We start from the raw sequence: 27,787 nt of genomic DNA, 5'->3' as shown, positions 1-27,787 counted from the left end.
CTTTGTACCACTTGATGATGGTATCTTCACTTAGAACATCAGCTAAAAATTAGGGTAGAATACATTTCTTGAAATGCTGATTATTGAATCTGGGCAGTGCATGGAAAGTTAACCTTGGTGGGTATTTGGGATTTTGTCATTTGGCTCTCAAGTTATTCTCTAAACTAACCAAGCTTTCAAGTTCTAAGGATTTCTCATTAAAAGTTCCTTGTTCTTACAATTTATGTTCACAACATCTCCCGTTTTGTTGATTTTTACCACAATTTATTGCAAGGTATCAATAACTGACAAGGTTTCTTTTTGGTCTGTATGCTACACTGTAAAACCCTGTCAATGGTTTTCTAAGTGTGATGAACGATATACAACTTCTTCAGTAGTATAACATGACAGAGGGGGTATTAGGATTAAACTTTACAAGCCTGTTACCTGTGGGAACCACATTATTATTACTTTTTAATTCCCACTCACTTTTGTACAACAACAGCACCATTTTTTGAAATACTTTTGTGAAGTTCATGTTATCATAGCAGTATTCCTGAAATAACAAATTAAAGACGTTTTTTACTAGAGAATTCAAATAATTAGAACTGGCCTAGACTACTTTGTTTGCAGTGAGAAAAATTACTAGTAACTAGAAGAAAATCTTAGCTGAGTTGACTTTCACAGTGCAAAATTTGCCCACTTTAACCTCCGAGGGTGATATGCACCAAGTTTCTCCTCACTGCATCACCCCTGAGTCAACCAATAAGGTCATGAGAATTAAGAGAATGATCATGAACTCAAGATGCTCTTGATTGCTGGGCAAATTCTCCTTGTAGGTACCACAAGAAATGTATAGAGAACGCTTTGGAGAACTTGCATACCGATGTTAGGGCATAAAGGGTTAATACCTGAACCTTGACCAAAAGATTCATCTCAGACTTGGCTTGTGAGGTAAAAGCTGCAAGCAATGGAGCATAAACCTAGAAAATATCATCACAACAATTCAATTCTATGCATCATCAATCTTGTTTCAATCACAGGGGCCCATACAATCTGTTTGTGTAGCTGACTGTTGTTTTATAGTGAATGTAGCAGATTTACCGTTTGCCCTACCTATAGTGATATATTGCTGACTATGTACATAAATCATTGATAAATAAACGTTGAATTACTTAACCTGTGGTGTATAGTCGTCCTTTTGCCTCAAAAATGTTCTTTTGAGCGATTTTGAATAAGTCTGAGTTTGTCATTAATGTAATGTATAAAAGAAAGACAAGGGTGGAGGCCTTGTTTTGAAAGGGTTCAAGCGCCTGAGCGATTTCCCCCCCTGAAAATCGCATCGCTCTGCTTTCAAACTTCGCAGCATTAATATCAAAAGAGGCACGATTCTCCTCGTACCTTCCAATAAAAAATCCATCCAAATGGACCGGAGCTAGCCCTCCAAGAAAATCAAAATCCCACAGTACTTGAGCATCTGGAATGCATAGCAAGATTCTCATGTGCCAGCCAGAAACCATCATGCTCTTGCCCTTTTCTGATTAACCAATTCAAAATAATGTCTTCCAATCAGAAAAGGGCAATCAGCATGACAGTTTCTGGCTGGCACACCAGAATTTTGCTACGCATTCCAGACGCTCAAATACTGTGGGATTTTGATCTTCTTTGAGGGCTAGCTCCAGTCTGTTTGGATAGATTTTGGATCGGAAGGCACGAGGAGAATCGTGTATCTTTTGACCTTAATGCTGTGAAGTTTGAAAGCGGAGCAATGCGATTTTCGGGGGAGAAATCGCTCGGGTGCTTGAACCCTTTCAAAACAAGGCTTCCACCCTTGTCTTTCTTTTATGCATTACATTAACGATGAACTCAGACTTGGTCAAAATCGCGAAAAAAAAAACATTTTTGAGGCAAAAGGACGACTATACACCAAAGGTAAAGTAATTCAACGTTTATTTATCAATGATTTAGCTACATAGTCAGCAATATATCACTATAGGTGAGGCAAACGGTAAATCTGGTACATTCACAATAAAATAACAGTTGGCTACACAAACAGATTGTATGGGCCCCCTGTGGTTTCAATAATTATGGATGTTCAAGTAACATACAAATTGTGGAGTTTGTGATGCTTTATGTAAAATGACTAACACATGTATCAGCTTGGAAAGAAACAAGACAGTGCAATATCTTGAAGGGGGACAAATATTTCTTAAGTTGTGGTAGGTGGTTGTTGAACAACTTTTATAATCACAATTGACAGCAGCACAAAGTGTAATTATACTTATAGTAAGTTGAGCCTTAGGTTTCACAATTTGTGTGCACTGTGGTGAAGTCTCGCATATTGAATCCAAATTAATCTAGAGCCCAAACGAAGATGGCCATAAAACCACAAAGGGGCTCATGTAGATGGTCTTACATGAAATATTGGTGACTATGACTACAACCAGTGGCAAACATGTTGAGACACCTTGAGCAAAAAAAAGCACATCTAGTGACTTCATCAGACGACCAAGACAAAATGTAGTGCAGAAAAGGGGAACATTCTGTTAGATTGCATGGTGAACAGTTATCTCTCATCATGGCATCATGTCTCAACTACTTTTGTGACTGGTTGTAGCATCCAGTCTCTCCTTACAGTATTAAGATTTAAAGTCGCAAGAAGAAAGGAAACAAACATCAATTGAAGAAGGTCTTGACGATTAAACAATTTCTCATTGTCTGTAACATAAGAAATGTACAAAAAAACAGTAAGGAGAATACAAATACTGACATTAGAGCATATGGGGTTATAAAGGTGGTTGTTGTTCTACACCAATCATAGAGCACTCACCTTGAGGTGACGCAGAGCTTGATCAGCAACAAGCTCTTCTTTCTTGTTCCATTCCACAGCACGCATTAAACTTTTCCAAACCTAGATTTTATACGCAAAAACACCTCGTCATTTCTTTGCTCTATGCTTGTGCTAACTTGAGATTAAAGCTGATAGCTTCAATGGAGAGTTGCAAAGTGCCAAGTGCAGTATTGTTGGCAAACATAAGTATTCTAAGGAAGGGGAAGGTTAATTTTGGACTCAGTCATCCAACCGAGAAAATAGTAAGCTGACTATACTCTTAGGAAGAAAGTTTGAAAATTTTAAATTGACTGTTTCTCTTTCTCTAAAAGAGTTTTGCACTGTGTTAATAGTACTTTTAATTTCAATATCATTACTAAAAAAGTTGCTTTACCAGGAACACAACATCATCTTCAGAGAGCTCATATTTCTTCATTTCTTCTTTACAGGCGGATATCATCTGTTGATAAAATGCTCAAAAATGTAACAACTGGCAGGACAATTTTAATAAGAGAGGCTAAACGTAGCTTCAATGTTTGAAATTCTTGGTTGTTGTTTTTTTCCCCCCAACCAATTTACATTGAATTAAGAAGTTGTTTCAACCTTGGTTCATGTTGGCATTGAAATAAAAAATCCCACTGGAGGGGAAGTCAATCAGTTAAGTTACACACTTCCAATAAAATAAGCAATTTATTGGTATTTACTGCATTTTATTGGTAGCTATTCAAGTGAAATGGTCAAATCAGATTGATGTATATCCAGTAGCTCAAAATTTGTTTGAACATAGCATAAAACCTTTTACACCCAAGCATCAGTACGCATATTCTCCATACTGTTCTCTATACATTTCCTAAGGTGCTGACTCGGAAACTGCCTCCTGGTTAGCTCAATTGGTTAGTAGAGTGCCGGACTGTTGTGCAGGAGGTTGAGGGGGTTCAAGCCCCCGATGGACTAACACTCGAGGTCTTAAAATAACAGAGGAGAATGTGCTACCTTTCTATAATATCAAGAAATGGATAGATGAGATACAATGAAATATATGAAGTTCATATATTTTGTACTGCGGTATTAGATACATATGATGCACGATTTCATTGTATCTCATTTATCATTGTATATTCATTGTATCATTATTTCAAATTTGTATCTCATTTATCATTTTCATGGGTTTATTATGAATCAACTTAATGGCCTGCTCCCAGTTGGCTTGTTAGCTCAATTGGTAGAGTGCTGCACTAGTATCGCAGAGGTCAGTGGTTCGAATCCCGTACAGGCCTGATTTTTTTCAGGTCTGATTTTCGCTATTGCTTAAATAGCGCTATCTACTGCGAGTATCGTGCATCATATGTAAATGGATAGATATTCTAGTCTTCTCAGATAAGGATGAATAAATCATAGCTCCCATCTCCTGCTTCTCTTAACTAGTTAATTTGGTTAAGCAGGGGATGTTAAAGGAACCACTCACGATATTACTGTGATGTGGTCTGGCCTGTTTACTGGGAATTGGGCAGGCCTTGTCATTGTTAACATGGTATCCACTGTAATTGGCTAAAATCTGTAGTGATCTCCCTGCCTGAGATAATTAGGCAAAGCTAATTAAATAAAAATAATAATAATAATACTAATAATAATAATAATAATAACAGTAATAAAAATAAAGAATTTGAAAAACAGTCAAGAGCATCTTTAGTTGGTGATTGTTTCATTTGTCCTTTTGATTCAAGAGTGATCCTGTTGTGAAGATTTAGAAGCTTATTGCACAAGAGTTAAGGATGCCACACACATTCCAAACCCAATTATTAAATCCAACTAGTATGCATCTTACCTCCTTGACCGGTGCTTCATTGTCCAGCATCTCTTTCAACTGCTGCTGAAAATTTCTCCGAGTACCCAGGGTCTGTTGAGCTTTCTGAGAGCAATAAAGGAAAAAAATATTTATTAAAAAAAAACAAAAAAAAACTGAGTACTGAGGCATACATAGAATAAAACCACAAAATAATGATAGTCAGATGAGGCAGGCTCTTCTAATTTCCACTTTCTGAAGTCATAGCATTTGGGTAACTACTAGTACATCATGTACCATACTCTTGTGTACCTGGGCTAATTGAAGTAAATAATGACTGTTTCAAGCAAAATTGCAATGTTAAGGGATTAAGAACTCAGTGAAGGTTGTTACTTAAGGGATATACTAACAACGGCCGGTAATTTCAATTTGGGAGGGTGTCTCTAGATCTCTTGACATGCCATCACTTATACAAAAGTTTTCTACCATGATGCTGTATACAGCTCTGTTCATGAAGAACTAAAAATATTTACAATAGATTAAAACCCTTGTGACAAAGAGGAGAATATTTTCGAAAGGGGGAGAAAAAAAAAAAAAAACCAGGATTAGCAAGAACAATAATAGATTATGCACACAGGCTAAGATTATTTTCAACAATTAAGAACAAGAGAATGGCATTCATATTGTAAAAATTCATACCTGAAATGCCACAAGTTTATCTAATCCATTTGCAATGAAGTGCTTGTCAAACATCTCCTGAGTTTGTTTGTTAGGAGGGAAGAAATCCTGTACCGCAAAAACCCAAAAAGATTATAATCAATACAACTAAGATACTGAGCTGAACAAATTCCAAAGAAATAATAAGACATCAGAATTCCAGGCTGCCCTGTAGAATCAGATTGATGTGTAGCTTTTCTTATGCTTTGGTCAACGAGCAAGCATAAAAGAAAAGTTGGTTGCCAGTGAAGAAATCTGCTGGCTTAATTTATCCTTTAAATGCCAGTGTTCATATTCTCCATACAATTCTTATCATGTAAGTTTGGATAATTTGGTATTAGATCAACTAATTAATACCCAAAGCTTGTTGATAGTTTTCTTTATTCTTGACAGTTGTCTTCTTGATATTGTATTGGTGTTGAAAGGAGAAATTCTGTCTTGGTCACTCATGGAAAAGTTTAAGGGTGAAGTCGACAATAATTCCAGAACGTTCATTCTCAAGACCTTAACCCTATAACCTCTAAGAGTGATCAGCATCTAATTTCTCCTTACAATATCACCCTTGAATCACACATTAAGGTCAGGAGAATAAAGAAAATGATCACCAACTCGAAAGCTCTTGGTTGTCAAACAAACTCTCCTTGTCAGCACCATACAAAATGTATACAGAACAGTATGGAGAAGTGACACAGCAAGAAGAAATTAGACACTGGCCACTCTTGAGGGTTAAGGTAATGGAAAAAAATTTCTTTCAGTCCGGTAACACTCTGATATTAAGGCTCAATGCTGCTGTGTAATAACTCCCGTTGACCCACATACTTAAGTCTAACAGGGTTTGAATGTTCCCCCTGTCTAAAAGTTGATTTCACAGTACAGACAATTGCCTTGAGTCAGAAAGTTACCGCTGAACATATCAGTCTTGAAATACATATCACTCAATCAGTCTAATCACTATAGAGAGGAACCATCCATCCAACTATATGACTGGGATTTTCTTTGTGAAATAAGATGAAAGTTAATTTCAGTTCCACTCTTACTCACCAGTAGTTTGTTCTCCAGCTCTGCTTTTCTCAGAGCTGAGCTCAAACTCGCAAAATCCTTCTCCTTAACCCACACCTGGAATACTTTGGTCAAAAATGGCAAAGCAAGTCCTGGATAAAAGAATTCATTCAGTATCCAGTTATTCATATTCTCCACAATTATATCTTATTAACCAAGCGCGAGGGCCGTACTGGGAGAATATCGGCCCTAGGTCTTGACAGTACGTACAAAAAAGACCGAGGGCCGATGTTCTTCCAGTACGGTCCCGAGCAAGCTTGGCTAATAAGAGATTTACCGTATTTCTTCACCTATAAGCCGAGCGATTTTTTCAGTTTTCGACCCAAAATTTTGGGAGATTTTTCACGGAGAACGGGGTTCGGCTTATAGCCGAGGGTTTTACATTTTAAAAATATACAGTTGCTGAATAACTTTACCCCCCCGGCTTGTAGTCAAGTTAGCAATGAAGCAGAAGTAATAAAACACAACAAAAATAACTTCTGAATATTGGTTATTCACTTTTATGAAATTGGTGGCTCCTAAAGGAGCCGTTTGACGGATACGTGCAAGGGCTTTCAACCCAATGGTTTACTCGCCATCCGTTTCGTTTTCGCTGTCTGTGTCGAACTCGTTCTCTTCTATGTATTCATCATCTACTTCTGGGGTTTCCTCAGAGTAGACCACGTCGTCCTCTGTTCCGTCCAAGGCATTGGAAATACCGCAGGTCTTGAAGGATTTGACAACCATCTCTTCGGGTATCTCTGCCCATGCTTCCTTGATCCACCTGAGGACAAGATTTCTGCTTGGCGCCTTCTTCTTCCCAGCTGGGGTAAACTCAAATGGCCCAGATGTCATCCACGCCAAGTACTTTCGGCGCACATTATCTTTAAATGGCTTGTTTAGGCACTTATCCAAGGGCTGTACAACCGGGGTTAGGCCACCAGGGATAACTGCGACGTCAATGTTTCGCTGCTTCAGGTCATCTTTCACGGAATCGGTCAAGTGAGCTCGGAATGAGTCCCACACCAAAAGGGAACGCTCGGCACGGGGCAAACTCTGTCGAATCCATTCTCGGATGCCCTGTTCATCCATCCACCCTTTCTTATGGAAGGAAACACGAAGAGGATGCGGCACAACCAGATCTCTCGGTGTACGGACGCCTTTGAAGATGACTTTCGGTGGCACCTTTGCTCCATCGGCAGCAACAGCAAGAACGACGGTGAAGCTCCGCTTTTCCGCTCCGCAAGATTTTACTGGCACTGTTCGGCTTCCACTGAATTCCAGTGTTCGGTTCGATGGCAGCTCAAAACGCATGGGTGTCTCATCCATGTTGTAGATGCGGGATAAAGGGTAGTCGGCGCGTCTTCTTGCTGCAATGACGAAGCGATGAAAGCACACAATGTTCTCTTCGAGATCGGCGGGCAATCGCTGGGCCAGAGTTGTTTTGGTTCGCATGCTGACCGAGTGGCGTCGTTTCCATTTCTCGTACCATCCACGGGAAGCTTTGAAAGCAGGATCATCGGAGAGCTCTTTAGCTTTAAGGCGAAGGATCAATCCACTCACCGCAATACCTACGAAAAATAAAATAACAATCTTATTTTGCTGCGAGATAACCGTAGATTCGTGACTGCAGCACTCTTTTCGTGACATGTTATGAAATTGTCATGACAACAACATATTTCTGACCAATCAAAGTCTCTGTTTCCCACGCACTGAAAGACGATATCATTCAACTCTTCAAAAACTCTTAAAATTTTAGACAGAAAAGTAAATACCAACCTTGTTCTCTTTGCTGTGAAAACCACTCCATCACTTGCTGGTCTAGTTCGGGATATTTCGGAGTGAAACGGCCCATCGTCGCACGTTTTGCAGACATCTTCAGCTCTCCGGAAAGAATAGTCGCCTGGTCTCTTCTCCAGCGTCGTACCATGGACTCGCTTAGTCCATATTCTCGAGCGATTTCCGAGTTGTTTTCTACCGCTTCAGCTTCCGCGATAACTTTTATCTTGAAAGCCATACTATACGAGGAACGGCGTGCTTTAGGCATGATGATAAAAAGTGACAGCGACGAAAGGTATACTCGATAGATTGATACTTTGAAACGTTTAACTGAGATTATTATTGTTGTTGTGGTTAATCTGTTGTCGCGTGGTAGTATTTATACAGTTCGTTGGATCAATTGATATTCATATCTCTTGATTGGTTCGCTTTTTTTCTTTTGTGTTTATTGTAATTCATTAGGTTTTGTGTTTAGTGAGTCAATTTCTTATGTTTTCCGTGAGGTTCGCTTGCTCAAATGGCCAGTTACAATCAATAATTTCGCTCTCGGCTTATAGCCGATGGTTTTACCTTTTTTTTTGGGCAGCTTGAGTGTAGCGTAAAGACCCTGAAAGTCAGGGTCTCGGCTTATAGCCGAGATCGGCTTATAGGTGAAGAAATACGGTATTATACGACTGAAGTTCAAAGGGACACAAGTGCAGTATCATTCGGGACCATTCGGGACAGTGCCCGGTCCAATACTGAGAGAATATTGACCGGCAATAGAGCATTTTGATTGGATGATTATAGTTATTGGCCCTCTGATTGCCCGAGTCGTGTAATAAGTTCTCTTATTACATTTCCTATGGTACTGACAAGGAGAATTTGAGGGACAATCAGGAGCTCCTTAAAATAATTTTAGTTCTCTGGGACCTGTTTCTCAAAAGTTCCAGCAACTTAATGCAGCGATAAGACTGTTCTCTTTTCATACAAGATGGGGATTTCAAAAAAGTTTTGGAAATAATACAATAATAAAAAGTATTTGCTAAAGAGACAAAATGGAATAGTTTGAGTGCCAGAATCTGCTTTTCTATTCTTTAAATTTTCATTTTAAAACATGGCTTTCAGCTCATTAAGTTACCAGGACTTGTGGGAAATATTTGATTCAAGGGTGGTACAGTAAGGAGGAATTAGAGGCCAGTGACCCTTAGGGGGGTGATCACAGAGTACCATAACTTCTCCACAAACAAAAAATACAATATGGACAGGACATAAATGGGTAATAATTGGTAATGATGCTAAATTCTCCCAATGAATCACACAGGCGTTATCTTTGATAAAGGATGAAGTCTGAGAGAACCATTGGTAAATACTATACATATAAAATGTACCTTCTTTGACAAGGTTTTCATTGAGTAGGCTTGAGAGTGCTGTAGGTGAAGCCATGCCTGAAAGAGAATAACATGTCTTTGAAATAATTTGTTACAAGGAGCTACAGTACAGCTAAATGTGAATTTAAACAGGTTGTGTTCCTTGCTACCTTCTGACTAAACAAGCATATCACCTTTCAGATGTACTTTGATCAGAATAGCGATCGTCCACTGCATATACTGATTAAGTATTTTTTTTTATAACTTCAAGTAAAGAATCATAATGGAAAGAGAATCAAATAAAAGTTCTGAGAATTTACCATTTGCTAAAATGATACCAGCAGCAATAGCAAGCTTGTTTCTCTGATCTTCACTGAAACCCTTGAGAAAGAGCAAGATCTGGAAAGAAAGGGGAAAGTTAGGATCAAGCAAGGCTAATCCTTAGGCCCTTGAGAATGACCAGCATCTAATTTCTCCTTACAATATTACCCTTGAGTTAAACTTTAGGGTGAAGAGAATAAAGGAAATGATCACCAACTAAAGAAGGTCTTGATTGTTCAACAAATTCTCCCTGTCAGTTCCAAAGGAAATGCATGGAGACTGCAACTTAAGTTTAATCTGAAGCCTGCATTTGGCATGAAAATATGCTTTAACAATATGTTTGCCAATATCAATGGTGCTGAAACAGGGGTTTCATTAAGGGCCGGGCACCCGCCAAATCGAACGGTTGTAAGGACAGTTCTGTCCACCTGGTTTAACAATCTGGAGGAAGGTTTTTCTTATAAAGAAGTTTAGTTCAAAAAGTTTTGCCCGCCTGTGAAAACCAGTTGCCCTCCTGCTGAAAACATTAATGAAACCCCTGCTGGAAAGTGAGCAGTTGTCTGAGAGTAAAACTTGAGGAAACCTGTGAGTGCCAAGGAACAGATGTCTACAGAAAACTATGCAAACATCCTTTTAACCAAATGGTGGTTATTGTGTTAATTATTCATCAAATATTACACCAGTCTAGTCTGAAACTAAAACTCCCTAACCTTTTTTATCTCATCTTCAAAGGCTTTTTGCAGGTATCTGTACCGTGCTATAACCTTGTTGATAACCTACACAAACAACAAAAGAACATGACAACAAGAATTTCAAAAATTTAGGTTGAGTTATTGAGTAGAGTGTTGTCACTTAACTTCTATCAATAAAAAAGAAACAATTGTATGCAGGAAAAAGCTGACAAAACTTTTACTATTTGTTGAAGAGCAATAAGTTGGAGTATCACAAAGTGTTCAATTTATAGCATATTTACCTGCACATACGTCTTGACATCGTCATCATTGGCATCAAAAATGCATACAGATGTTTTCCACGTGGCTTTTTCTCCTTCTTCAAGGATACTTCCGCCAGGAGCTGTAACAAGGATGAAATAAAAAAAATACTGATCGACTCTTTAACTCCCAGAAGTGATTAATATAGAACTTCTCCCTATATTATGAATACAGTATCCGGCAAACAGGTAATGAGAATAATCAAAGTTATCAGGTAGAAGTTGTTAACTTGATCGAACAACAAATTCTCACAACCAATCTACAAGAAAATGTGTAACAGCTAGAGTTAAGAATTAACGATCTGATCTTCAGAGTTAGAGGCTTAAATACACACAGTCTCATGCAACATACTATATACAACAACTTCTTGGGAGCTCTAATGAAGCTCACTGGGTACTTTAGGTCTATGTGAGACGTTAAAATCGTTCCAACATTGATCTATTGTTCATTTTCAAACTTGGGAAAAATAGAGAACTGTCTAGCATGAACTGACTTTAGTTTAGTTTAGTACATAGTCCTGTCCAGTCCCATGTGGAGGCCTGGTGGCCTCATGGTTGGTGCGCTTGACTCCAGATCAAGTGGTCTGGGTTCGAGCCCCGGCCGGGACATTGTGTTGTGTGCTTAGGCAAGGCACTTTACTCTCAAAGTGCCTCTCTTCACCCAGGTGTTTAAATGGGTACCGGCAATTTAATGCTGGGGATAACCCTGCGATGGACTGGCATCCCATCCAGGAGGGAGAAGAAATACTCCTAGTCGCTTCATGCTACAGAAACCGGAGTTAAGCACTGGCCTAATGGGCCACTAGGCTCGTAAACAGACTTTACCTTACCTGTCCAGTCCCCCTCAAATTTCCTCAAACTTGACTTTCCAAAATAAGCTTCGACCCTTTCACTCCCAAGGTCTTACTAGTGACTCTCCTTAATGTCTGCCATACAATTCTTGTAATGTTACTTATTAATAAGAGAATTTGATATTGGATCAACTCATAATCCCCTAACTGATATTTTTCATTAGCCTCATCACTTGTTTGCTTGATATTGTAAGGAGAAATTCTGTCTTTGTCATTCATGCAAGTTAAAGGGTTAATGAGAACACAAAGCTCTAAATGCTTTCATCACTCCCACAAGCGATTAACGTGTAGCTTCTCCTGAAAATATCGATAAAACATCCAGTAAACAGGTATAACCAGAAGACTCAAACTTATCAGGTAGAAGTTGTTATCTTGATCTAACATCAAATTCTTGTAACTAATTTACAAAGAAATGCGTAGCACATGATGGGGACAATTAACAAACAGATCTTAGGAACAAAAAGTTCAACTCATCATACCTAAAACACCTCCAGCAAACAGTATATCAAAGAGACACTCTCCATACAGTCGGTAGTTGAGCTTACTCCCTGACGAGTCCAGAAACTTATACACCTTTAAAAAGAATAAAAACGGGTCATGTGTGATTACTTCTGGTGGAGAACACCTCCCAGGTCAAACACTTCAATTTTACTCTCCTACAATCCATGGATAGCTAGCTGGCAAACAATAGCATTAAGCCTAACGGCCCATTGATACCAGAGCTTATCTTGGTTTCTTGAGCATGAAGAGACAAAATAATGCTACTCTTCTGAAGAGGAATGCAGTCCATTATAAATAACCTTTCAGCGATTGTGGCAGATGAGGTGGCCTAAGAGCTAGTATTAGGTTAGCTAGAGATCTGAGGTTGAAAACTGGCCGGGTCACCATAGTTTGTTTCCAGGCAAGGCATGAAACTCCCAGTGTGCCTCTCTCCAATCTGGAGTATAAAAAAAGTACTAGCAAACTGCTAGCGGAATCTGATGAAACGCTGGGAAAGAGTAATTTGCGATGGATCAGCATCTCATCCAGGGGAATTAGTAGCACTGCTAGTAACTTTCTACTTCAAAAACCGAGATAAGCTGTTGTTGGATGGGCCAGTTGGTGGTGGTAGGGACAAGACAGTTTTAACAGTAACCGTACTCAGGTGAAGGGAAACACTGAGACTTATTTAGTGTCTTACTCAAGAATGCAACACAATGACCGAGACAGGACTTTCACATTGACCTCTCACCAAACACACAGCTTAATGCAACTTTTCACCATGACTTAAACATAGCAGTACTGTAATTTTTAAACACAATGAATATATGAAATTCATATATCTGAACTGCGGTTGTAAAAACGTATTTGTGCACGATCCTCGCAGTAAAGAGCACTATTTGAGAAATAGTGACAATTTTTTCTCTATTGCTTAAATAGTGCTCTTTACTGCCAGGATCATGCACAAATACATTACTGTAATTTTTATTGATAACCTCTTATGACTGAAAATGTGCAGTTACTTAGGATCTCAAGGATGTACCTTCCATTGATTCTGATATTGGTTTCTTTTAAGCTTACTGATTTTGCAATGATACTGGCTTTTGTTTGCTGTTGTTTCTGAACACCACACCTCTCACAAAGGATTTTGGCCTCCTGTCACATTTGTTCAATATCTTGATGTCATTCATCGTCGAAGACCCAGGGGCTGAGTCGATTTCAAGTTAGGGCATGAAGAGCCCCTGGGGACATTGTCTTACAAGGCTAGTTCCAAACGTTCGCAGTCGTTCTGCCATCTGATTGGTGCCAGAAAATCTTTGTGTTTTTCCGCCCAATCAGAGTGAAGTGTACTTTAGAAACCCTTCGTGTGTTTTAACACAGACATAATTATATTCTGGTAGCTCAGTTGCTCGCTATGTTTGTTTGGACTGTGTGACGGAGATTTGCTTGAGGTGAAAAGTTTCAGTCTCAGCACACAATGTAGGAGAAATCGATCAGATTGTCCGCGAAAATTTTACCGGAAATTATACTGAATACTTTCACAGGTATCATTAGAGAACGTGTTTTCAAGTTTGCGAGGTTTGTATACAACACGATGGTTCCAGTCATTGATATGTCGCTTTAAACGTTAAACGAGATTTAAGCTTAAATCTTTCTACATTTTTTGCATAATTTGCTATGATTGAAACTTTGCCAATCCCATGAAGTTATTTCGTCGCACGGGCCACGCAGGTAAGTCGAGCAACTGGGACTTGCATATCTTTCTGTGCGTGCCAAAATCTAATCTAATCTTCGCTTGAAAAAGAAAGAAAAGCTAAGCGTGGAAACTTTTGCTTTTTAGATGTGGGTAGATGACCCTGTACTACTAAGCTGACATTCGCAATAAAGCAAACCCATTGTATTGTATACAAACCTAACAAACCTGAAAACACGTTCTCTAGTGATACCTGCCAAAGTATTCAGTATAATTTCCGGTAAAATTTTTGCGGACAATCTGATCGATTTCTCTTACATTGTGTGCTGAGACTGAAACATTTCACCTCAAGCAAATCTCCGTCACACGGTCCAAACAAACATAGCGAGCAACTGAGCTACCAGGATATAATTATGTCTGTGTTAAAACACACGAAAGGTTTCTAAAGTACACTTCACTCTGATTGGGCAGAAAAACACAAAGATTTTCTGGCATTAATCAGATGGAAGAACGACTGCCACCATTTGGAACTAGTCTTGTAAGACAATTTCCCCAGGGGCTCTTCATGCCCTAACTTGAAATCGACTCAGCCCCTGGGTCTTCGAGGATGGATGTCATTGTGGTGGTTTTGGTTTACCAACTTAAAGGTTGTTTTTCAGTATGACCTCACAACATGCCCAAATTTGACAGAGTGTAATGCACCAGTAGTTCTGAGTAGTACTGCAATACAAAGGCTGATGGTACAACTAACCTGGTCTAGATCATTGTTACCAATATCTTGAAGCCCTTGTATTATAGCATCTCGAAATGCAAGAGGGTCTTGCTTTTCTTTTTCGTCTGTTGAGTAAATGAATAACGTGAATGTCTGGTTCTTGTCACTTAGGCTTTTTCATGATCTCCTTTAGATGGAAAAATGTTGTTCTCACCCTCCTCTGTACATGAAGTTAGAGATCCACTTCTTTCTCAAATATGCACATTTAGATTCTTGCTCCCATGACAGATTTTTCAGTTTTTTACAAAAATGTGAATGACATCAGAAATTCTAGGAATTCATACATCCTTGTGAGTCCATTAAAAAATGAACAAACTACTCCTACTTTCTATTGGCATAAGACCTGGGAAAAATTGGTATGGTGCAATCCAGAAAAAACTGTATGTATGGTGCAATCAGCATCTGAAATCACAACCTCTGCAAAATTTGATTCATGAACGCTCAATTTGAGTTAATCTTGACCAGAGAATTGCCCTTGAAACAGATAATACCCGTAATATTTTGAATATTAACTACAATGTTTAACATCAATGCCCGTTGAACTATGTTAATACATGAAATCTACAAGCAAAATATGAGTCAAATTCAAGATTTATGTTTATCAAACTTCACTGTTGTATATAAACCTTGCAAATATTTGTATAAACAAAAATTAGAACGCGACTCATGATGTGATGAGTTGCACTTCCTGTCAACAACAGACTTCATTCAATGTACAGTTCTGGTTATCATGCCTCATGCTCAGCAGCTGATACTTAAATGGAAAACTGGAAAAATTTCTTCAGAACATTCAACACAACAGATTTAGCTTAAAGGCAAAACTGAAAATCGTGGAATTTTTTTAATTCGTTTCCTCACAAATTTGCGTTTGAAAGTAAAAGTAAAAGCAAAGTAAAGGCGAAACTGCCTTTTCTTCGCATTCAGGAAGAATGAGTGGAAATGTACACTGGACGAAATGATAAACTAAGGTACGCAAAGTTGAGGTAAATTAGCTGACATTCAATTTTGCGTGCATCCAACTGTTTAATGAAAGAGTAAAGAGTAAATTAGTTACAGAAGATGTACCTCTTTTGCGGGTCCTGATCCGCTGGCCACTGAGTGTAGGTTTGGGTTGCTTTTGACTCATAAAACAACTGGCTGAAAATACGATTTACAAGAAGGCACAGGTGAATGGTTGTTTTATGGATCTTGGGACACACATAACTGTACAAAATTCTGTAAAGGTGCGACCGTGTTCCGTTAGCGGATCGCATCTTCGCATCAAGTTTTTAGGCAGGCCTTTTGTGATAAATGCTGTTGCGATCTACATAAACGTAGCTGAAAAAATTATTGAAATCAAGGTGAGGTTGATGGGTTTGGGATACTGATTGAATGGTCGATTTCAAGAAAACTTTCAAACGGCGTTCGTTTTAAAAGCCGAAAAATAAAGAGCGTCCACAGATCGATCTATCCTTCGAAATTTCCACAGCACTGTTTTTGACCTTGAAGACGAAAATACGATTGATGTGAACACATTTACACGACTAAGAAAACAGCACACAAAGGCCGAACAAACGCACGCAAAGAAGTTCTGAAAACAGTATCATTTGTAACGACCGTAGGGCAGAACTTGGTCGCGTAAATGCGAAGTTTCTGTTTCATACAATAACTCAATTAGGAATTATACGAAGCTGTGATCAACCATAAACTAAAATCGCAACGGGACTTAAGGCATTTATCACATCCAAATAACGAAACTCGACGTCTTAAAAAGTATTAATTTCAACGTGCGCGTAAGAAATTGAGAAAGCTTCGTGCTTTAAAAACAATAAAGGAGCCTGAATGTTAAGCGAAATACTTCTCTGAAGCAGTTGGTTGCCTTGCAGAATTTGTAAATAAACAATCTGCATCGAGAGATGATCAACGATCTTACCTGGAAACCGTTTAAAATATGGGAAAATGAAAGAAGTTGGATGTCGTCGAAGTTCTCCTTCTCATCCGCTGTAAATGTATGACACAGCCGGGAAGCACGAGGGTGGCAGGCGTGGATTGTCGGAGACTGGTGCCGAATCTGTAAAACCACCACCCCATATGGAAAGTCGAGGGGCGGGGGATGATGGAGCAGTGGATGGGGTATAGTCGGGGGCGTGTCCACCACAGCGTCCGGGTCCGCGCTGCGCTGCAGCGCTAAATCTAACGCTAACACTAATTACACCCTTCATGCACAATTACTTTTCCGATCGAAATAAAAAAAATCTAAACAAACCAAACGAAAAAACTCAAGTAGTTAGTTAAATAGCTTTCGCCAACCGGCAGGGACACCGCAACAGCTTTCGCCAATTACTGCGGGCCCAATAAACCCACCCATCCCGCCCCAGGGGAGGACATCCATCATACAGTAATCTCGTGTGTGGGAAATTAACGTCTCCTACCCCAACCCTGCAGGAGACGGGACCTCCACTTATTCGTCCCTATCCGAGAAGACTAGAATATCTAACAATTTCTTGATGTTATAGAAAGGCAGCATTTGCTCCTTTTCTCAATTATTTTAAGACCCTGAGTGTTGGTCCAGCCGGGGCTCGAGCCCTCGACCTCCCGCCCAACAGTCCAGCGCTCTATACATTGAGCTAACCGTAGGGCGGTTGAGTATGTCTCAAGCATGTATTATCCATTTTTAATTCAAGCGTTCAGAAATTTGCCCTTTCCTTTCTAAACAGCTTCTTCATAAATTCACAAACGTTGTTGTCCACCCACTTTCTTCTTAGATCAACAGAAGTGAGTTGAAAAATCATTAGCTTGTAAGAAATTTAACTTGTCTCACTAAAGAAGTAATTTTCACGTCTTCATGAGGTCACTTGTTACCACGTCACGTGACACTTTCCCTGACCGTAAACATGGCGGACTGTGTCGAAACAAGATTCGACGCGGCAGTAAATGTGGTGCGATCAATGCCAAAAAAAGGTATCAACAGGCTTTCTAGAAAAATTTTCTGAAAGAGGACGAGTCGTTCACTACAAAAACTGTTTTTTTCTCCATAACGTCCATGTTCTGTTTTATATTACAGGTTCTTACAAGCCATCTTACGAAACGATGTTGAAGGTACAATATACATTATTAGTGAAGGGGGACTAAAGTCCATTTGCGACTTCTTTTTGGCGTGTAGATCGAACAAAGCTGGGTTTTTTTTGTGATGATGAAATATATTGATAGCCTTTCGTAGCTAAAACTCCTGGTCATGATCATGAAGCAACTGATCGTCGAAAAATATGTTTATGGCTATTCTATGAGAAAATGTTAATTCATGGATAAGGTGTTTGTTTCAAGGTAGCACGTCCTAACATACGTCTGAAGTCTTCGAAAGATTTCGTAATTTATTCACATTTGGTGTTGAGTTTGGAGCTGATGACTTTAAATGGTGAAAATATTGCGTACTTCTTTAATTTTACGACTTAATCGACGATTTTTCTGCAAAATGAATGGCGGCAAGTACGTGTGAAGCAGAATAAATTCGTTAGTTTTAGAAGTAAACGTACATCTTTTATGTACGTTCATTGATCTTATCACTCACTGTCCACTTTAAGGCTAAAAGGTGTTTCCTTGTCGACAATAATGATTTCTACAAGATTGCACATGACAGATTTTGACTACGAACTGATCTTGTTTATTTGTTAATTTATTTATATTTATTTATTTATTTTTCACTTTTAGTTTTATGCACTTTACAAGCAAGCTAAGGAGGGACAATGTTTTGAATCAAAGCCTGGAATTTGGGAATTTGTGAACAAAGCAAAATGGTAATTTCACACCTATAGCAGTGCTGGTCATTCTTGAGTGTTATGGGGGTGGGGGGGGGGGGGAGGCAGGAAAAACAAACGTTCTGAAATCCAGCATAATTGCAAGCAATGAGGCTGGAACAGGGCTTTTGCTTGTCTGGCAGGAAGAACTCTTTGTTCCCAACTATATATTGAATTTTGTTCCTGTTTTTTTTTTAATCTTTTCTGAAGGGATAGATAAATCAATTTTACTGTAATTATATTTGTTAAGTAAAACTATGTTGTGATATATAATTATGCATGTAGATTTAAACAAATTGTGATGCAGTGTTAATTTAGTTATTTTTGATATGCTTTCATGTTATTCATTGTGTTACTGGGGGGCTTGAGTGAACCCAGCACTAGCTTGTGGGTTTCTACTGTTACTGTAACAGGAATTATATCTATAGTTAAGGAGGCTCAAAAGGGTTTTTTTTGACTGCACGGAGAATGGATTCCAAGATACACGCAGGCTAATTACTCGCGAGAGAAATAAGCAATAGCGCGCGCGATCAGATCCTTGGGCGAGTTGTAAACAAACATGGCTGCCATGAGCATTTCAAAATTTCCGGCACCTCTATTGTTTCCAGCAGAAGTGGTTGTTTAAGAAACAAAAATGGAAAGTTTACTTCTTGAAAGCAGGTAGGAAAATGTTTGGATGGCAGGATTCTTGCCGAAAGTGGTCAAAAAAATTTTATTTAATGAGCGAAAGGAGGATGGTGAAGTCGACACCCCATCAATAAAGTCGCGTCAAGTGCATTCGGTACTCGGTAGATCTTACTTGTTCCGCGAAAAATTTAAGTGGATACCTCTGAGTGCCACGATTTGTTTCGCATTGAATTTGATTCCCAATAAAATGAAATGACCGAAAACTTTCCTAAACAAGTCACTGGAAGATGAAAAGGAAAATGAAATCATTGTTGGATCCAGGATTGTAAACATTGACAGTTTTATTAATGGAAATGGAGAAGTGTAAATGTTGCCATAAAAATAAACATAATTTTCAGTAAACAAGAAATCGTAAAAATGTGGGTGAGACTTTAATTCTAATTCAACCACAGATGGTAAAATTAAAATAAAATATTCATCTTTAACTTGTGAGAAAGATTGTTGATATTTCCCTTGATAAACTGCAAATTACAACTTCGAAAATGCAAACTCCTATTTGTTAAGAAAGGACTGCAAAATTTGTTTTGTTTTTCAATTAAACGGAATAATGAAAGTTCATGGTTATGACAGTGGCAAAGAGAAAAAAAGAAAATTTAAGCCAAGGCTTGTTCATACCTCTAGTACCTCAAAAATTATAGAAATTCGCGAAATCTGTGACGACCAACAAATTGCTGATGTATATGAAACCCTAATTTCCGCTGGGTTTGAGGCTCGTGACAATCTGGAAGACGTCAAAGCAAATTCTTTTCACTCCAAATTGTTTTCACTCTTCCACTTCAAATTGCACATGAACAATTATATCGGTCAATCATGGTAAATGTGCATCGTCAAATGAGGCCTTCAATCAAGCCATCTTCTCAGCTCGGAACAGCGATAAGATACCATCCAGACGTTCGATGGAAAGCTTCATCTTTCGCAAACATGGTCCAGAAGCTGGCAGATGCTGGTTTGTCTCATGTTACACTACAATCTCTGTACGAGAAACTCAACATTTAACACCCTCAATGGAGTACTGGCGTAGGCAGCATCTGCCAAATCAACTTGTCATCATATATCGAATTCAGTTCCTCTAGAGAACTCTCTACGGAGTTTCTCTCCGGAGTTCATTTCCAACTGTCGTAACGGTAAGCAGTCTGGGTCTCAAATGATGACTCACTTTTCAGGAATGTGTAAAATCACAAAACAATGTAAATCCATCTTCAGGATGAATGATTTTTAACGCGCTGAGGGCATCCGTCAATTAATCACGCGGACACGGACTCGTCTTCGCGAAAGTGAGCCCTTGAGTCAGCAGTATCGTTTAAAATGTGTGACCGATATAAAAGTGTGAGCTAAAATTGCAAAAACCAGAAATAAAGCTTGCTAAGTTGATGAACTAACATCTCGAAAATTAGTTTGGTGACCTACCCTGATTTTTTGTGTACAAATTAATTTCATCATTACGTGTTCCTGAAGAAAATTTTAAAAAAATTTATCTTGTGGAAATTTTTCTACATTTTAAAACAGCATTTTCCTAAATAATTCAAGTTCTACTAGATAGTTTTTTTTAATATCACGTATACATGTAGAGAATGTGATGATGTTTTAGAAAATTAACAAAAAAACTAGGTCACCGACTTGGTTTTTGAGATATCTTTCAAAAACTGAGTTTTAGAGGGTCTTTTAGCACTACTGTACTGTTGCCATGGCAACAGATAATGCCTGACGAACTCCTTAAAAGATTGCCCTAACATAGTGTTATGCATATGTCAAGTCATTATCCTGATGATAAGTTTGACAGTCCTGATATCTTTTACTGATTGGCAGTCTTGCTGTTAATTGTGGAAAACCATTTCGAGCCTCCTTAAAATAATTTTTGTAAATTATAAAAAAGATGATAAGTAAGTATGAATTAGTAATGAAATAGTCCTGAAGATTTAATCAGATTGCAATGTAATGTTAATTTAAAATGCCTTCATTTAAACATACCTATTAGCCAATCAGAGCATGCCAATGATACAAGTTGATGTGTGATTTCAAGGTGGTAGAATACTTAAACCAATCACTTACTTCAGTCTGCCACCACTCAAGGCAAAATAACAAAAGTGTTTTTGAGTAAAATCAGAATGATAATTATGCACAAGAATTTCTCATTTGTTTCCAAGATTTGAAAGATTTCATTCCATTGGTGAATACTCAAGTGATAAAAATGATGAACTCTCCAAACAGATTTGTACTTTGACTCTCTTTTACAGGGAGGCATGGCATGGCTTGGGTAAGATGTCAAAGCAAGAGGCTATGGAATCCTATGTCTGTGAACTAAAACAGGTAATAATGGTTTTCAAACAGGTTCTTTGCTCCTCACCAGGGAAAAGTTCCCCATGATACTTGGCTTTTATTCATTGTAGTCACTAAAGAACTGTCTCTTGTGTCTGTATCAGTAAATGTTTGAATGCAGTGGTACAAAATATTGATAGCCTGATCTGTGGCTATTTCTGATAAGAGTCCTTTCCAGGGTTAGCCTTGCCTGTGAGATTACAATTTATTACATGACTCGGGCAGTCAGAGGGCCAACAACTAAAATCAACCAATCAAAATGCTCTATTGCCGGTCAATATTCTCTCAGTATTGGACCGGGCACTGTCCCGAATGGTCCCGAATGATACCGCACTTGTGTCCCTTTGAACTTCACTCATATAATAAATCTCTTATTAACCTAGCTTGCTCGGGACCGTACTGGAAGAATATCGGCCCTTGGTCTTTTTTGTACGGACCTCGCTGCACGTGATCCGTACTGTCAAGACCTCAAGCCGATATTCTCCTAGTACGGCCCTCGCGCTTGGTTAATAATATATATATATATTTATCAGTAGTTATCAATAGTTACCTGTTTAACATGGCTTATTACCCTTGGCTGATGATGTATTCCCAAATGTATAATGAAATACTTGTTTTGTTACATGTTTTCTTAGGTAATGGAAAACTTACCAGAAAGTGAAGAGGCAGCAGATTTTAGTGAAGTGCTGAAGACTTTTTACCAAGCAGTGTATGAAGGCCAAGAGGAGAAACCTCCAGCAATTCTTAAAATCTTTGAGAAAGAAAATGTTCCAGAAAAGATCAAAGCAAAAGGAAAATTAAAATCAAATTCACATCATACGCTGCAGGATAAAAATGTTCTGAATGGTTATGGCAATACACACAAGGTAAATGGGACATGTGAAGAGTTTCCTTGTGGGGTAAATGGATTCCCTCACAAAGATAGCATGGATATGGAATCGCAATTTCCTCACAGGGATAGTTTAGAAATCAGTAAGAAAGCAAGCATGGATTTAAAGCGGAGACTGCAGTTTTCAAAAGCAGTGAATCCGGTGCTTATTATATCTTCGGATGAATTAAAGGAATGTGATGAAGAAGATGAAAATGATGATAATGATAGTGGAATTCAAAATGGAATGTTTGAAGGTACGTACCTGTGAATGTGTGAAAGATGTTTTCTCTGAGCAGCTTTACAGCTTTATTAAAAGGAAAATAATGGTTCTTTGTGACATAATTGAGCCAGAGCGTATCTACGATATTCAGGTTAACATTTAGTGGATAAATATGCATTTTGACTTAAAGTTCGACCTCGTCCATTAGTTGTTTAATATCAGTAAAAGAAAAATCAGTTTATTATCTGTTCTCTAACCACAGAACTAGGAATCAAACCAGTTTCAATGGTATAATTTTGAACTGAACTTTGTTGTAAGGGAGATGCAGTGGCCTCATGGTTAGTGCGCGCGACTCTGGATCAAGCGTCTTGGGTTTAATTGAGCCCTAGCCGGGGATATTGTGTTGTGTTCTTAGGAAAGACACTTTACTCTCACAGTGCCTCTCTTCACCCAGGTGTTTAAATGGGTACCAGCGAATTTAATACTGGGGGGTAAACCTGCGATAGACTAGCATCCCATCCGGGGGGGGTAGAAATACCCTTAGTCGCTTCATGCTACAGAAACTGGAGTTAAGCACTAGCCTGATGGTCCACTTGGCTCTTTTATAACAGACTTTACCCTACTTTGTGGTGAACTACAACCCATGCATGAAAGATGTCAGATCCAGATACATGCTTAGTATATGCTGGTTCTTTCTCTTTTATTTATACAACATCCTGATATCAAGTGTGCAATTATAATATTGCAGTTCCACCTTTGAGACCAAGTGATACTGAGCCAACAAGACCAAAAGGAAAGAGTGGAGTTGTTCTGACCAGTGATGAAAGTGAAGAGGATGAATTTTGCGACTCCTTAGATCCTGAGCATCTACAAGAATTACAAAATGGAAATCATGTGGAAAGCGAACTGCCAGATCTTGATGATGCATTCAAAAGGGTTGATTTGACAAAGAGTAAGAGTCCCAATGGGTCCCCTGAACATGCCACAAGTTCGACAATGTCAGAATCTGAAAATTCAGATTTAGAGAGTGGAGCTTTGAGATTTGGAGATTTGGAGCTTTTAACAAGTACACCATTTGCTAAACATGTGACTTTTGCCATGGATGATACTGAATCCAGTACAGCTACTGTGGTTAATTCAGACTCGTCTCGGGTTGAGCCCTCAGTCACTGCTGAGGAATGCGTTTCTGAAGTCTCTCCTGTTCTGGAGAATGGACTTGGTCAAACCAGTGCAGTTGGACAAGAGTATGAGTCATTTCAACCTTTTGATCAAGCACCCAAAAATCCATCAGGAATCCTTAAGTCACATTATTCTGTGAGAGAATGCGGCGGAGGTGATGCTTCCCAACAGCCATCTGGGCGTGGTCATGGAGGGCGGACAAGGCAGTCACAAGGAACCAGAACCAAGGAAGGTAATGGTGATTCTATGATTCTAGGGTTTAAAGGTGGAAGTGACCTGTTTTTCCACCCAGCATTATTGTGTACTGGTAAGTTCAACTTGCTGTTACTTGTTATAATTACCTTAGTTGACTTTTGATGATTTGAAATTTTCAGGGAAAATAAAACAAGGTGTGAGTCGTTGGGAGTGTGAGCTATATGGGACAAACATAAAAATGACTCAAAGGAAAACAAAAATTACAAATTAAAACAAAGTTTATTTTATATCAAGACGGATATTTCACTGTTTTTTTTTCCTTGCACTCGAGAAACAAGTCACAGGTGAAAACCCTGGCCTCTAGGGCTTCTGTAGAGTGCTGGATGTAGGTTTTGAGTTACTGGGAGTTTATTGACTGTGCTTTTGACAATATATTTGCTTTCTTCTTATATAAACACATTAAATAATTTATTATAATTCAACTCTACTTGTTTATGAATCCACAAGGTTCCAGCTCTGGGAGTGGAGTAAGTCATCCATCAAGGCGGCACAGACGAAGGAGTGACAGTGACAGTGAGGATGAATTGACAAGTGATCATACAAGTGGCCCAGACTATGACTCGGCAGGTGACAGGGATGAAATCAACGAAAGGATCCTACAAGCTCTTGAAAGGCTTCATCAGGACATGAAAAGTGTGCTGAGGAGACTTAACACCATGGAGGAAGCAGTCTTGTCTAGACAGGTTGGTTTTTACATTCGATAAAATCAGTTTTATGTTATTATTATTTTGCTTTCTGCCTTATAAAAGCCTCAATTAATACTTATATGTCCTAGGATGTCTTAATCCCTCACTCCCTAAGACTGACTGTTATCTAATTTTTCCCAACAAAATCAACCCAGAATCAAATAGGAAGGTCACGAGAATAGAGGAAATGATCACCAACTAATAAAAGCAACTCTTGACTGTTGAACAAATTTTCCTGTTCAGTAACCTAGGAGATGTATGGAGAAAAATGTGGAGAATGTGCCTACTGATGTAACAAGGTGTGAAGGGGGAAGACTTAACTGAAGCCATGATCCTTGAAATTTTGTTGGATCCTGTAAAGTTTCAATGAAAATAAATTTCAAATAATTTCAATGTTAGACTTAAACCTATGAAAGGAAATCAAACAAGTTTATGAAGATTTTAGCTCAAAATTCATTTATAACTATCAGCTATTGTATAGGGTTTAAGGATATCAGTAATGCATTGAAAAAGCTCAGAATGTTATTCCCACGTGATTCTTTCCTGTGCATCAATAAATTGTCAAGAATATACTTTCAGTTGACAAAATATGGCAGAAACAAAGGGAAGGAATTTTTGTTTCTTATCATTGTGACCCTTGTATTGTCAATTTAGTAGTACTACTAAAGGTCCATTGTATTGTTTAATTTTTATAACTATTAAATTATTAATCTGTGTTTATTCCTCGGTCAGGATTTAGTTGCTAGATCTGAGCAGCCATGGTGGAAATCTTACATTCCATCAAAGCCTTTGATGTTCCTTGTCCTGTGGCCATTCATTGTGAACATTGTCTTCTATTACTTTAGACAAAGAAAGGTAAGTCAGAGATTAACAAATAGAAACACACAGAAAGAAAACCAACTCTAGAACAATTACTAAATCTAATTAAAATAAAGAAAATGATCACAAATAGCCAATAAGAACTTAAAGTGAAAACGAGTGAACTGCCAAAAGGATGGGAGAACACAGGGTAACCAAGATAGGGCTGGTTTTAGTTTGGTATATGATTGGTCTACCTTTTAGGTGAAAACGAGCAAACTGCCAAAAGGATGAGAGAATGCAGGGTAACCAAGATAGGGCTAATTTTAGTTTGGTACTGGTATGTGATTAGTTAAGCTTTTACACCCTTACATTAGTATGCATATTCCCTACACTGTTCTTTATTCATTTCCTGAGGTGCAAACTCCTAACTCTCTACACATTAAGATCAGCTAGTATGCATATTCTCCATACTGTTCTCTGTACATTTCCTAAGGTGCTGACAAGGAGAATTTGTTTAACAATCACAAGCATCTTTAGTTGGTGATTGTTTTCTTCATTCCCATGACCTTGATGTGTGATTCTGGTGTGATATTGTAAGGAGAAATTAGATGCTAGTCACTCTTAGGATCAAACAATTAAGAGTGTTGTTTTACTTTACTTGACCAATCAGAAGTGTGGGGATATACAGGGGAAAGGACATGTACAATTCCTTACTATGTACATTTTTTGTAATAGAGTTCAATTAGACTTAACAGGTTTTATTTCCTCTTTATTTCTAGCAGAGTTCACAGCAAAGATAATGATCACAAGCCTACTCCAACTCACAATAACTTATGGCAAAGCCATGGTGTGCAAGTTTGTTGTTCATTGAGGGATGACTTCTCAATTTTGAAATTCTGTTGTACAGTCAAGAAAGGGGAATCACGAAATGTTAGAGTGCAAAGTTCACCTCCAAAGAATTTCTTCTCTGCTACTGAATATGAACAAAAACAACTACAACCAAAAAAACAGGGCTAAGTTTTTGGTACCATCACATTTATTAACTCAGTCAGGCAAGTACTGGTACTGTGATGGTGAATGACCATTTCATAAAATATTAAATTATATTTAAAGTTTTTTCCAATTTTAGAAATTAATTTTATTAATGCTCTTAATGTTTAGAAGAACTGGGAACTAGTCTGATCATGGGGTCAAAGAGACCACCCTGTTGATTTGTCGTACTGGTGTAGCTTGTTGTTTCATTAAATTAAGAATTGTTTTGTTTTGAACCCCAAACTCGTTCGGAAGAACACTCAAGGCAACACAAACACATCAATTGAAGTTGGTGATCAAATTCATTCATTCATAATTCAGTCACCCTTAGTACCTTTATTATATATTTAAAAAAAAAAACATTCATTTTGCTTGTCCAGAGTTCTGTCACATAACTTGATGTAGTTAGGTATAAAAGTAATTTTGTATTTATTTAATTAATTTATTGGGTACTGATCATAACATACTTCGCATGTTTTCTTTACCTTTCAATTCCAAATAATGACCGCCCTCATTCCCAGGGTCTCTCATCTTTCAGGGGGCAGGAAGATGAGAGACCCTGAGAACAAGATTGAACAGTGATTGGCATCTTATTTCTCCTTACAGTAACACTTCTGAATTAAACATTAAAATCAGGAGGATGAAGGAAATTATTTTCAAATGAAAAAGCTTATGATTGTTAAACAAATTCTCTTTGTTCGTCAGTGACAGATCCAGACCTTGAGGGAGGGGGAGGGGTGTGTGTGTGTGTGTGCCATCTTTTCTTCCTGCAATTTTTTTTTACCTAAAATAAGGGGGGCATGCCCCTTCCCTAGAACCACTGCTCTCAGTACCATGGCAGTGTCTAGAGAACAGTATGGAGAATACTTTATCATAGGAAATTAACAATGGATGTTGACAACATGAAGAAAATTTACGTTACACTAAATTCATGCGAATTTTTCAAAAATTAGGTTTACATGCATTAAATTAACACAAATTTTTTGAGAAGCATCTTGCTTTATCTACTGCGATTTTCAAAATTCTGCAAACTCATACTTTACATTTTTTGAACACCAAACTGAGTTTTGGCCTGTCAAAAAAACCTTCCAAGAAAACTCCACAGATATTTCTAAGTTTTAGTTAAAATTTAGTTTTGAAGCTTAACTTGACCCTAATGATTCAAAAGATCTTTCAAAGCCTCCGTGAAATCACCAAGAGCTGCTCACTCCTTTGATTGACAGAAACCCAACTGCAGTTTGTTGCAGTAACACAAACTTGCAGCACTTACAAAATCTCAACATACACATGTCTCATGGAGAAAAAGAAGCATTTACAATAGTTAGCTTTTAGGAAATAAAGGTGCTTTAAAATAACAGTGTTGTAAAATAGCGTGCATTAAATT

General features: G+C 38.2%; 2 protein-coding genes across 6 annotated transcripts in view; one reads left to right on the top strand and one right to left on the bottom strand.

The window, feature by feature from the left end:
- Nucleotides 1-16,632, bottom strand: part of LOC111337409 (eIF5-mimic protein 2) — a 17,796-nt gene extending 1,164 nt beyond the window's left edge. For both annotated transcript variants that reach the window (XM_022943693.2, XM_022943694.2), the window contains exons 1-16: nt 16,496-16,632; nt 15,649-15,720; nt 14,563-14,648; nt 12,118-12,211; nt 10,770-10,870; nt 10,507-10,572; nt 9,796-9,874; nt 9,497-9,553; nt 6,351-6,460; nt 5,292-5,378; nt 4,635-4,718; nt 3,204-3,269; nt 2,810-2,890; nt 891-962; nt 469-535; nt 1-42 (exon numbers count right to left, since the gene is read on the bottom strand). The exon at nt 1-42 is cut by the window's left edge and continues 81 nt beyond it. In XM_022943693.2, the coding sequence (XP_022799428.2) occupies nt 1-42; nt 469-535; nt 891-962; nt 2,810-2,890; nt 3,204-3,269; nt 4,635-4,718; nt 5,292-5,378; nt 6,351-6,460; nt 9,497-9,553; nt 9,796-9,874; nt 10,507-10,572; nt 10,770-10,870; nt 12,118-12,211; nt 14,563-14,648; nt 15,649-15,709 (1,153 nt within the window). In that variant the 5' untranslated portion in view covers nt 15,710-15,720; nt 16,496-16,632. The remainder of the gene's footprint in view (nt 43-468; nt 536-890; nt 963-2,809; nt 2,891-3,203; nt 3,270-4,634; nt 4,719-5,291; nt 5,379-6,350; nt 6,461-9,496; nt 9,554-9,795; nt 9,875-10,506; nt 10,573-10,769; nt 10,871-12,117; nt 12,212-14,562; nt 14,649-15,648; nt 15,721-16,495) is intronic.
- A 776-nt stretch (nt 16,633-17,408) lies between these two features.
- On the top strand, nt 17,409-26,639 carry LOC111337422 (uncharacterized). Of its 4 annotated transcripts, none has more exons than XM_088740169.1 (9): nt 17,409-17,523; nt 17,627-17,661; nt 18,271-18,356; nt 21,278-21,350; nt 21,995-22,484; nt 23,178-23,861; nt 24,332-24,567; nt 25,303-25,425; nt 26,154-26,639. In XM_088740169.1, the coding sequence occupies exons 1-9, from the start codon at nt 17,457-17,459 to the stop codon at nt 26,169-26,171; spliced, it is 1,812 nt and encodes a 603-aa protein (XP_088596295.1). In that variant the 5' UTR covers nt 17,409-17,456; the 3' UTR covers nt 26,172-26,639. The 4 variants fall into 4 exon arrangements, with proteins under 4 accessions (XP_088596295.1, XP_088596294.1, XP_022799448.1 ...); XM_088740168.1 differs by having other exon boundaries at nt 26,151-26,639; XM_022943713.2 differs by having other exon boundaries at nt 17,411-17,523; nt 23,199-23,861.
- The last annotated feature ends 1,148 nt before the right edge of the window (nt 26,640-27,787 follow it).

The sequence above is a fragment of the Stylophora pistillata genome, chromosome 12 (assembly GCF_964205215.1).
Source record: "Stylophora pistillata chromosome 12, jaStyPist1.2, whole genome shotgun sequence".
In the NCBI taxonomy this organism is placed as follows: Eukaryota; Metazoa; Cnidaria; class Anthozoa; order Scleractinia; family Pocilloporidae; genus Stylophora; species Stylophora pistillata.
The sequence above is the reverse complement of the archived record's forward strand: the minus strand, read 5'-3'. Positions and strand labels throughout refer to the sequence as shown.